General features: G+C 36.9%; 1 protein-coding gene across 5 annotated transcripts in view; it reads right to left on the reverse strand.

Moving 5' to 3' along the window:
* mast2 (microtubule associated serine/threonine kinase 2) overlaps positions 1–12,281 on the reverse strand; it is a 416,446-nt gene that overhangs the window by 25,231 nt on the left and 378,934 nt on the right. For all 5 annotated transcript variants that reach the window (XM_069938760.1, XM_069938759.1, XM_069938762.1 and 2 more), the window contains 5 exons: positions 11,255–11,420; positions 8,707–8,808; positions 8,115–8,237; positions 6,607–6,716; positions 3,182–3,345 (listed from right to left, as the gene is read on the reverse strand). In XM_069938760.1, the coding sequence (XP_069794861.1) occupies positions 3,182–3,345; positions 6,607–6,716; positions 8,115–8,237; positions 8,707–8,808; positions 11,255–11,420 (665 nt within the window). The remainder of the gene's footprint in view (positions 1–3,181; positions 3,346–6,606; positions 6,717–8,114; positions 8,238–8,706; positions 8,809–11,254; positions 11,421–12,281) is intronic.

Below are 12,281 nucleotides of genomic sequence, written 5' to 3' on the forward strand. Positions count from 1 at the left end.
TTACATGATTAAAACAAAATCAGACAAAGCATGCATTCAACTTGTCCTTTTCAAATTATCAGTCATACCTAACCTTTTATCCGGAATTCCAAAAACCGGCAACCTCCAAAAACCCGCACTTTTTTTGGGGTGATGACTTCTGTTTATCAATGATGGAGTTTGGCACCAAACATGACCTGACATGACCCACGATCAACTCCCGTGCCTCCCATCACATTCTGTGTCAATAATTTGCAGTATCATTACCGAATAAGTGGCCCTTCATGGCAATTATCACTTTATAAGAGCAGCTCTGACGGGCCCTGTTGCTGATTAGCAAGATCATTACTTTATAAGAGCTCCTCCCTGTCAAGCGTCATTGCCACTCACCCTCCCCGTCAACATTACCAGTTAGAAGCCTCTGAACGTGCCAAAGAGAGCTGCAGAGTCTCTTATGGGTAGAAGTGAGATGCAGAAAAGGAAGCATCTTTCATTATTGAACGCACAGAAGATGGAGTTATTGTGTGTCGTTATGGTGCGGGATCGTCCACCAAATATGATTTGAGGGTGCTAAGGACAGGGTACTGTTCTTGGGTGTGCAAATTCCGCAGGCACACACAGGTTAAGGTTAGCAGTGTTTGGAAGAAGCCAACATCTTTCGCTACTTTAAAGGTGTAACAAGGTTAACTGTGCATTATTATGCCAATAGGAAAGCATGGGTAACACAAGAAACTTTTACTGATTGGTTCAAAAACTAATTCGTACCAGCTGCATGTGCTCATTGTACAGAGGCTGGCCTGGAAGAAAATGGCAAAATTTTACTGCTCCTAGACGCTGAAGTTCTTGTGAAAAATTGTGTTCTGAATTTATCTTCCTCCTAAAGTTACATCATTAATACAGCCTTGCGACTAAAGAATTTTATGCTCAATGAAGAGCAACTACAAGGACTTCTTTCTGAACTGTGTGCTCGATGCAGTCAACAGAAGTGTATGCATTAACAATTTCTTGAAAACTTTCACACTAAAGGATGCAATTTATGCACTTGTTAATGCATGGAGAAATGTAAATGAAGCAACATTAAAACATGCTCAGCATAGACTTTGGCCGTCAATAATGTTCGATGAAAATGAGCCTACAAGTCAAGACTTTAAAGTTTTTCGTGTCAGTAATGAGAGGAGGATGATCACTAACCTCATGGCCTACGCCAAAAGCTTTGCAGCTGACATTGAAGAAGTGCTGAACATTGACAATGACGCACCAGATGTGCGTTCTGTGAGTGATGGGGAAATTGCTGAAATGGTGTTACATTACAATAAGCATGAGGAGAGTAGAGATGAGGATGAAGACATTGTGTACACAGGTGAAAGAATGCCCATTGATGATAGGGTTAAAATGTGCGATCAGTTAATTGGTGGGGATGGAACGATATTCATTTATCAGAGAGGATGAGATTATGGCTGTTTATTCAATTAAAGAGAAACCTCTTTTAATTAAACAAACCTCACTGGAAGAAGTCTTTAATGAGTTCATTCTGACATGATGTTTGAGAATGTAATGTTTGTTTACTGCATTTGCACCGAGTGAGATGTCTGTGCCAGTTTTATTTTGAAGTTTTACTTTAAAATTTAAAAAAAACATGCTAGTGGTATTATGATCTTTTATGATCTTTATTTATCTAAATTCATTTAACAGCCCATGCCCCCTGTTTTGTGCAATTTTGAAATACCGCATTTGCCAAAATCAAAAAGATTCTGAACAATGACAGGTGTCCGCTCCTGATGATTCAGATAAAAGGTTAGGCACTTGTACTTGGCCAACTTAAGAATATACTATGGTGTCAATGTCTGTATAATAAAAAATACTTTTCTACCCAATATATATTAGCAAGGGTGTCACAACCATTGCCAATTGTTAATGGTGAGTGAGTATCAGATTACCAGAGCCAGCATCACCAAGCTGAGGAACAGTTTCTTCCCACGGGCAGTGAGACTGCTGAACGACCAAAGGAACTGCTCACACTTACCATCCGAGACTCTCATTCACGAAACAACATCCACCTACCTACCTATTTATTTATTTATTTATACATACCGAGGAATGGAGAACTCTGTTTTGTCAGGTTGGACTTGGGCAATCAGATGACAATGAACTTGACTATTTATGTCTCAATTTGAGAATAACTTAAAACAATTGCCTTCATTTATTCAACAACGCATCCAGAGATAGGTTTGTGTATACACACTCCATATTTGTTTTTTCTTTGATAATACTCCCATGACATACTTCAGGGAACGTCATCATGGGAGAGACCACCTCATCTACATATTTTCTCAAAGCTAAAAGAGCTTCTTAGACAGCCAAACTGGTTCTGCATCTCTTTACATTTTTTTATGGATCACTTAGTTATCGTGTCCTGCAGCAGAAAACAGGCCCTTTGGCCTAACACATTCATGCTAACCAAGTTGCCATTCTGAGCTTTCCCCATTTGCCTTCATTTAATCCATATCCGTCTATCCATATATCTGTCCAAACTCCTTTTGTATGTTGCAATTCTGCCAACTTCTATAGCTTCTTATGGCAGCTTGTTCCAGATGTGGACTGGCTCTGAGGGAATAAAAATTTCCACTCAGCTCCTTCTTAACTCTCTCCTCTCTCACCTTAAACCCATGCCCTCTCATTCTAGAACAGTCTACCCTGGCAAAATGTTGATTGTCAAAGTATAAGTGTAGGATATGTTAGGAATAGGATTACAGACTGTAGAAATGCACATTTTTGCTGCTTTAGATGGCTCACTCAGATGCCAGAACTGCTATGAGTCTACTCCATTGGCACAAATGTAATACCACACACCATAGAGGATGCGTGCAATGTGAAGACAGTATTTTGTCTCCATAAGGAATGTTCGGTGGTCACATTGAACAACGCTATCATGGACAGATGCATTTGCCGCAAGTCAGCTAGTTAAGGCATACTTAAGTTGATTTGTCTACCCATCTGTCCAAACCATCTATTATCAATTTTAATAAATTCCTACTGTAACTGTTATTGAGACACAACCCAATCAATCACAAAGGTGATTACAAACAGACATTTCTGCAAATATTTACAAGCATTAACCAGTCATTTTCTGACTGAGATGACAATATATTACATGACCTATTTTATTTCCTCCTCTCAATTTGACAGTAGGCAATTAACTTACATCTCAGGCGATCCAATTATCCAACCCCGATCTCGTGTCTTCAAACCACAAAGCCCATCCAGCCTGTCTGTTTTGTCATCCTTCTCTTCACTGAAGCTGCGCTTGGTTGGGGGTGGTGTTTTTTTCTCCTCATGTAGTGAAAGCCGTTCCATGCTACTGTAAACCTAGGAGATTGGGGAGATTTATCAGTTACATCACCTCTGACCAACAATGGTCCACACTTTAAAATTAAATGCTGCAGAAATTAAGAATAAAGCTTTTGGAAAAGTAGGTTCCTTGAGCTAAAAGTTGAAATTGCAAATTGATAATACTTTATCCCTGAATACATGTAGAGGACCAAATTTCCCCATATTGAGAACTGGATGATAATTATACAAGTTAAATATTAAGGCTCACATCTTCCTGACTTAGGCCTGCTTTCCACAATGCCCACACATCTGCACTGATAATGTTGGCATGAATATTCTTGGGCTCTAAGAGCAAGGCTGAACAGTGACAAATCCTCAAAAGATGCACAAAAACCCCCACTTCCAAAATGCCCAAAGACTATGACAACCCTAAAATGACAGAAGGAGAAGACGACGAAATGAACTGACCCAGTATGTCAAAGTAGATGACACAAATTTCTTGTTTATTTTCATTGTGTGATGACATTGTTTAATGGGTTTAATGTATCATATATATTGAACGTTGAGTGGGTGGGGAGGGGGGGTGAAGGAGGGAGGGAAGGGAAGGGGGGAAGGGGAGAAAATGACACTGTGTATATTCAAGAGGGAAACGTTTGTGTGTATTTTGGTCAGTATGGTTCATAGTGTGAAAAATAAAAAATAAATTAATAAAAAACACTGCTCCTCAATCCTCTCTTCCACTAAGCATAATAGGCTATCAAGGTTCAGGGTGATTTTTAATTATTTAAATGCTTTAAATTTAAACATTTTAAATGTAGACATGCAGCATAGTAGCAGGCCTTTCCAGCCCACAAACTCATTGTGTCCAAATACCCCAATTAACTTACAACCCCGATACATTTTTTAGGGTGGGAGGAAACCCATGCAGATACATGGGAATGTACAAACTCTTTACAGAGAGTGTCAGATTTGAACCCGGGTCGGTTGCCCTGTAATAGTGATGTGTTTGTTAACTGTGCTGCCCAACAACAAAATATTTGTAAATGATCAAAAATGAAGTAAAAGGCACAAAAACACTTCAAAGTCACTAAAATAATCAGAAAACATGATATACAAATTAATTAAAGCATACTGCCTCTGACCCGAAAATTGCTATTGAAGTAAAATGCATCTTTAATTTGTAGCACATTCTGAGCAGTTAATGCTCGATGTAAAGTCTGGGGACTTCAGCAAGATCAATGTGGGAAAATTCTTGACTTCTTCCTTTTAAAAATTAAAATTTACAGCAATTACCAGAAAGATGCAAGCCACTGACCACACAATAAACCAGTGGTTCTCAGCCTTTTTTCTTCTACTCACATACCACTTTAAGTATTCCCTATGCCATCGGTGCTCTGTGATTAGTGAGGGATTGCTTAAGGTGGTACGTGAGTGGGAAGGAAAGTTTGAGAATCTCTGTTCTAGACCCCATTGCTACTGAAATATTTTGCTTGAGAAAAATTGTCATTGGCCAATTTCCTTTAGAGTTATGAAACCGTGCACGTAACTCGTCAATTAGGTACGATTAAAACAGTGGTTTTCAAACTGTTTCTTTCCACCCACATACCATCTTAAGCAATCCCTTACTAATCACAGAGCACCTATGGCATAGGGAATACTTAAAGTGGTATGTGAGTGGAAAGAAAAAGGTTGAGAACCACTGCAATAAAGTATATGCTAGAAACAGGGGCTAAGAGGATAGGAACATTTTTTTTTACATTTTAGCTCCACGTTAGAAGTGTTTGCTATTTTTCATTAAGACCTTGCTTGTGATCCTAATAAATAACAAGTTCAAAGACAAGTTTCATATTCACTGTCATAACAATTGTCATTTTAAGTACTGACCTTCACTTTCACATTCTGTGTGTGTTTGGAATGCCGATGATGCATTTACTGCAATTAATTATACGATTCACTGTTATAGTCAGGGGCATAAAGACAAACACCACACAATTTGAACTTCCAGGCCACAGAGCTTACATTGTATGCAAAACTGTTTTGGAGGATCATCTCCAACTTTTAACATAAAATGGTCACTGAGCTACACCATGAACATTTCACATTTTTTTTATTTTTTGCACTAAATAACAAGCCAATTTAGCCTTATGTCCATCCTGCCCAATTTACACCCCATTAACCTACACACCCGATACATTTTAATGGGTGGGAGGAAACCAGAGCCCCATGCATATTTGGCCGTTCCATAGTGCTAATAATTGCTAAGTTTTTCCTGTCAATTTTGTACCCGAGTTCATAAGAGAAGCTTTTTTACCTTTTTTAACACCGTTTTCTTTGCACCAAATGTACCTCAAAGTGATTCACGTACAAAGGAACACTTTAAATAGCAAAGCCATTGTTGTGCACAGTAAATATTCGCACACTAATTATCAAATGTACATTCAATAAATCTGCTTTTGATATTCTTGATTAAAGAAATTATGATGTCTACTGAATTTGTTGCCTTTTTCTCCCCAAATACCAAGTTGTAATCTTTACTTTCTTAGATTGTGAAGAGCATATTTTTTGTAATTTTGGTGGGTGGGAGGAAACTGGAATACCTGGAGGAAACCCACGCAGACAGTGTGAGAACATACCAACTTCTTAAACTCCTTAAGGGCAGCAGGGTTGGCGTAGCGGTTAGCGCAACATCTTTACAGTGCCAGCGATCGGGACTGGACCTGGGTTCGAAACCTCCACTGCCTGTAAGGAGTTTGCACATTCTCCTCCTGTCTGCATGGGGCTCTGGTTTCCTCCCACCCATTAAAATGTACCGGGTGTGTCGGTTAATGGGGTGTAAATTGGGCAGGGTGGACATAAGGCTAAATTGGCTTGTTGCAGTGTGCTGGATGTCTAAATTAAATTTTTTTTTTAATTAATTAGGTGAACCAAAATAATTTTTTAGGAATAGGAAAAACTGATTAATTACGACTAGGTTCTCACCATATTCTTCCATGATGGCACAGTTAATATGGAGCAATACTGATACAGAACCAGTAATCCGGGTTTGAATCCCGTGCTCTCTGTAAGGAGTTTGTATGTTCTCCCTCGATCTGCATAGGTTTCCTCTAGGTGCTCCAGTTTCCTTCCACCCTCCAAAGCATACGGGATTTGTAATTAATTGGTGCATTTGGAAAGCATGGGCCAGTGGGGCTATGTCTAAATTGAAAATTTAATGTGATTTAAAGATATTGATTTATGAATTTGAACTACTGCAAACCCTGAATAAAATTTACATTCCGATATAGATACTGTAGTTACCTTGCTGAACCTTGGTGAACACGATGAGAATTGTTTAATTTCTACATGGTCATCGTCATTAGTGTCATCTTCTTCATCAGAATCAAGATGGTGGTACCTGTCAGATCGAGCTATGACAAATGTCAGAGGATCAAAACTGAGGACTAATTGATTGTTAATGAATTGCACATATCTTTTCAATTAGAAACTTTGCGGTGATAACAAAGAAGATATTGATCAGATAAAACTATTCCTTGAACATAATGGACCAAATAATACATATACAACAAGACTTGCCAAAAGAGCTGAAACCAACAACTATGGAAAATTAAACATCTGTTTGTGTTTTTTTTCTTTACACCTGGAGTCAGCATAATATTTTTATCAACACTAAAATATAGTTATCAGACGACTAGAACATTGTAGATACACAATAGAACATTTTGATACAATGTCAACTAATATCTGGCAATCTATCTTAAACTTCAGGTTTTTCTTTTTCCCTACCTGACCTTTATGAGCATGAAGATTTGAAAGGACTATTTTAGCAGCAAATTTCAAATTCAAAGGAATATGAAGAACATCTCTCTTCACAGTGACAGTGAATTAATCTGGGTTGCATGTTCATGGAACAATATTACTCATAACACTGCAGCACTAAACTACAGCAGCACTGAGCATTTTATTGCATCAATTTTGAAAAGATTTACATTTTTAATAAATTTTGACTTAAAAACAAAACAGAATGTTTGATGGAACGTCTAACCTAGGTCAATGAGATACATTTTATGGATGCTCTCGGAGAAGGAGAGGGAGGTAGATAGATATGAAGGAGATGTCCAAAAGCTTGACAGCTGAAAGGATAGCATTGACGAGGAGATGGATGGTTGCATAACTGACCAAAGTCAGAGCAACAGAGTTCTTGAACAGTGTTCTATGAAGGAGCAGTTTGTTAGTTGTCAATTGTTCTTATAAGGATTAGGAACAACTGTGGTTGACGGCACTTGATACAGAGGTTCAGCATCTTAAATTGTATCCATGCATTATTTTCCACATTGCACACCGTACAAATCTTAAACACAACTGAGGATTAAATTCCAATTCTTTAAAAAATCTTTGATGTTCAGTTTATGTAGTGGGTATTGAAGGCAGCAAGCGAAATGATTGGAAAATTTACAGTACTCAGTCCTGAGGATGTTTTAAAAGTATATACATGAATGGAAGGTCTTTTTAAGGTTTAATTTCAGCTGTGGGTGTCAAAACTGTCCCTTCTCATTTCAGCAACTTTGTTTAACTGGTTATCCCAAAAAAAACCAGACTGATTCCACAAAATTATTGGGTAACTGTTAAAATGTAGTATGGAAATATTATTCTAACTTTTATTACTTTATTTTTCCTTAAATGCTATTTATTATTACTGCAATACTCAGATCTCCCAATATGCATAATATTAAAAAAAAATGACCATAAAGTACTTCAGTTAAAATTTTATCTTTAACCAAAGATCCAAGTTTCTAAGCTCTACTTACTATCAAAGTAACTGGTATCGTCTTCCGACTCAAGCTGAGGAATAAATTCAGCCTTCTGACGAAGTAGACTATTCCAATCCAAATCTGAGAAGAACCGATGCTGCTTAACTTCATACGCACTACCTGTGGAGAAGAAAATATAGATTTGTGAGTTTCAAGTCCACTTACCATGATCTCATGTTGTGCATTTTATCACCTTACAGGCTGCCCCTGAACTTGTGAATGCAATCCTCATTTTAATGTAAAAATATAGTGGTCATTTTCTGTGATAAGCAGATATATTTGCATACATATTACATTTTTTACTTTAATAATTCTTCAGTAAACAAGAAACAAATTGCAATATTGATGATGTCAACAACAAAATTAGAAAGTACAGAAAAAATAGACAATATCACATGAAGACTAGGAGGGTGTAGAGGGCATAGAACAACTGAAATGCTTTAAAGAGAAAGAATTTTTGCAGCTTTAATTTTACCAAAGGCTATGACACTCTGTTCATATTCAAGAATTTTAGATTCTAGTTCAGAAAATTAATTGTATAAGTATCCTTAATATTGATAATATTTCAAAAGTTAATGTGAATCTTTACCTGTACCTAGCCGCTCCAATGGATTTTGCATTAATAGTTTTGAGATGAGGTCCTCAGCATCTGGTGGCAATGCATCATCTCCATCAGGCCAAGCTATTTGATCTGAGCATTAATAGGAAAGCATTAACAATGCAAGGTTTCATATGAAACTAGTAACTTCAAACTGTAACAACTTATTTAAAAGTGACATCAAAATTGAAACTAATCAAACCACAATTCCCTTGTTATTTTACTCCAGTAAAATATTTACATTTTATTTTATCTTTTCTCAGTACATTAAGTTTTTTTATACACATGGATTTGTTTCCATTTAAGTGGGTACATCTAATTTGTTTCTACCACTTTTTTTGGGTAAGTATTCCAAGTTCTCCAAGTTTCTATATAAAAATCTCCCTAATTTCATCTGTGTTCTTTTGTTGGTTCTTAAATTCAAAAGGTTCATGGAACACTGCATACTGCTATTCAGTCCAGCGATTCCACCCTGCCTCTATGCGTCATTAATCTAGTTGATGGATGCATAATATATGTAATGATCTATGCACCATCATTTCCCTGCCCATTCCAATAGCCCTACAATTCTTTTCCTTTAGATACCCATCCAGATCCCTTTTAAATATTTCAAATGAATCTACTTTAGCTTATGCGGTGGGCATTGATAGAAACAAGGAAAATTTACTGTACCGTCCCGAGAATGTTATAAAAGTATTAATCATCATAAACATGAATTGAAGGTCTTTCTAAGGTTGCTTAATTTTAGATGTGGATGTTTATTATTTTATTTTCCAAAGACCAATAAGCCTCTTTCTCCTGAAATGTTATTTATTATCACTGCAATATTCAGCTCTCTTGGTAGCATGTTCCAGACACTAATCATTTGTTATACAACAATATTTTTCCTTGTGTCATTTAGCCAATGACCTTCATTCTGTATCACCTGATTCTTGACCCCCCCCCCCCCTACAGTAATTGACACCACTTTTAATTAACTTCTCTGCTCATGGACTTCATGATTACAAGTAATTCTATCAGATTCCCTTTGCAAAAACCTCTGCATGAAGGAGAACAATCTCACAACTAAAGTTCTGGTCCTTAAAATCATTTAGTAAACAGGTTTGCAAACTCAGCAGATCAGACAGCATCTGCAGAAAGAGAAACAGTTCATGTTTTGGGTGGACGTCCTTTGATCAGACCTGTAAAGTGTCGAATTTGGCTCCGTTCCTCAATTTTACATTGGGCCTTGTTGAAGCCATAGGCAGACAGTTCAGAGTAGGAGTAGAATGGTACAGTAACCTGTTTTCTGTTTGTATCAGAACTTGCCAATTCTGCTTCAAGGATATTCATCTGTCATATTAAGTCATATTTTCTCTCTCTGTAGACTTTGCCAGATTTGCTTGGCACATCTGATATTCTCCATTTGTGGTAAACATAAGGAACTTCAAATGCTTTAAAAAAAATGCTGGAAAATTAGAGAAACACATAAAATGCTTGAGGAACTCAGCAGATCAAACAACATTCATAGAATATATAGTAGAAATTCTGGGCAACCCTTCATCTGGAATAGCAAGATGCGTGCAGAAACTTGTTGGTATTAGGTCCGTTTGCTTTATTTTCTCTCTTTCGTCACTGATCTATATCAGTTGACTTCATCAATGGTATATGGCTGTGCACCATCCATTCTAATTACAGAAGAGACTAGATATATAGTCCTAAAAGAAATATAGAGAGTGGCCTTCAGGAACTCACAGAGACCCAAGCTTTGCCTAGTTTTCTTTCCTACTCTGGCTTCCCCCCTCATCTCTTCCTTTCATTGAATGCTGCTTGCTGTACTCAACCAGAACTCAAAAACATCATTGTTTTTGCAGACACAAGGAGTGAATACTGAATTCAGCAATCTCAAAAATAAACAGCCTTTCATGCTTGCGTCAGAATTGAGCAGTTTTGATGCAAGGTTATCTACCTCCAATAACAACTTGATTTTTCTCTCTCCAAAGGTACTGTCTAATTTATTGGCATTCTCTTTTATATCAGATTTCCAGGAATTGCACAATTTCAGCATTTTTCTGTTTTAGTTTTCTCTCTCTAATGTCTTCATTTATAATGCACTGAAAGCATTATGTAACCTGCACAATCTGGGTCTCCACCCAATCACAAACATTCACTTTTTTTTCAAATCCATCCATTCTTTGCAACTTAAAATCCACTTATTCTCTAATTTTCTACTTCTGATTGAATGTCTTTGAGATGAAATGTAACCAGTGTTTCTCTCTCCTCTGGTGCTGCCTGACCTGTTGAGCATTTATTTATTTGGTGCTTCCCTCAAAAGCTCTCTGGATGTACAAGGCAAGTTAACTTATACAAAGTACAGCAGAGAGTGCCAGAATAAAAATAAAAGTGCAGGGGAAAATCTTATAACACACCAAAGTATAGGATATAGTATCATATGAAACTATAGTGCAGGATATCATTTAATGAGATAAATACAGTTAAACAATGCAAACATCATCTTGTACCAGTGGGGGAATAAAGGTAGATCAAAAGTACAACTTACCGCTAATTACTTGCCCAAATAGTTCTTCTGGAGTATCTCCAAAAAATGGTACACATCCCACAAGAAATTCATACAGGATTATACCCATAGCCCACCAATCTACAGGTTTCCCATAGCCCTGCCGCAGTATCACTTCAGGAGCGATGTATTCTGGCGTTCCACAAACCTTGATCAATTGAGAAAGGGAGATTGTGAAGCAATGAACTTTTCCACATTTTTAAGCCTTCACCATTTCTACACCAGCAATTTTTTGATCAGTTTAGTAATTAATATGATAAAATAAATTGAGTTTGTGGCTTTCAATAGATAAACGTTCATCATGCTTTTTCAACATTTGACATGGGTTAATTGAGAATTAAACAGTGAGGGCTTATTCAAAGTCTGCTTATAGACAGGGTTATGAACGCATTATGATAAAGACAATCTCAAATAAATGGGAACCTTCCTGCTCATCTTTAGTACTAATATATATTAAAAAATTAATTTGCTCCATCCGCTGCTCTCACAAGCATTTAAGTTCTAGTTTGACATCAGAATCCAGCATATTCTGCCTCTTTAAAGCTAAATATATAGCAAATGGAAATTTCATATTCTTAATTTCAATTATTCTTGTGTGTAATCAAACCACACCATAGACTAAAGGATAAATGAACTTGCTGTTAATTTTCAGAAAACACAATATCATTTGGTAATTGTTGCTGTGGTGACTTAGAGCCAGAATCTGGACCAATATAGCCAAAGCTAACAATTGATGCAGGTAACTTGAAAAAAAATACTGACACAGCTTTTTGAAGGTGAATTTTAAGGCCTTTTTTTTAAAAAAAATCATAAACGACGTGGAGATTAACAGTGCTGAGATGCTGGCAAATAGTGCACAGTTTTGTGCTTCCCAACTATGGCAGTGAATTTGTGTCAAATTATTGAACAGCTTTATATCATATTTTACAAAATGGAATTGAATTGCAGCAAGCTGATTTTGCTTTACAGTTTTCAACACATTGAAAGGTCATTCATCTTCACTTTGATT

Source organism: Narcine bancroftii, chromosome 5, assembly GCF_036971445.1.
Source record: "Narcine bancroftii isolate sNarBan1 chromosome 5, sNarBan1.hap1, whole genome shotgun sequence".
Classification (NCBI taxonomy): domain Eukaryota; kingdom Metazoa; phylum Chordata; class Chondrichthyes; order Torpediniformes; family Narcinidae; genus Narcine; species Narcine bancroftii.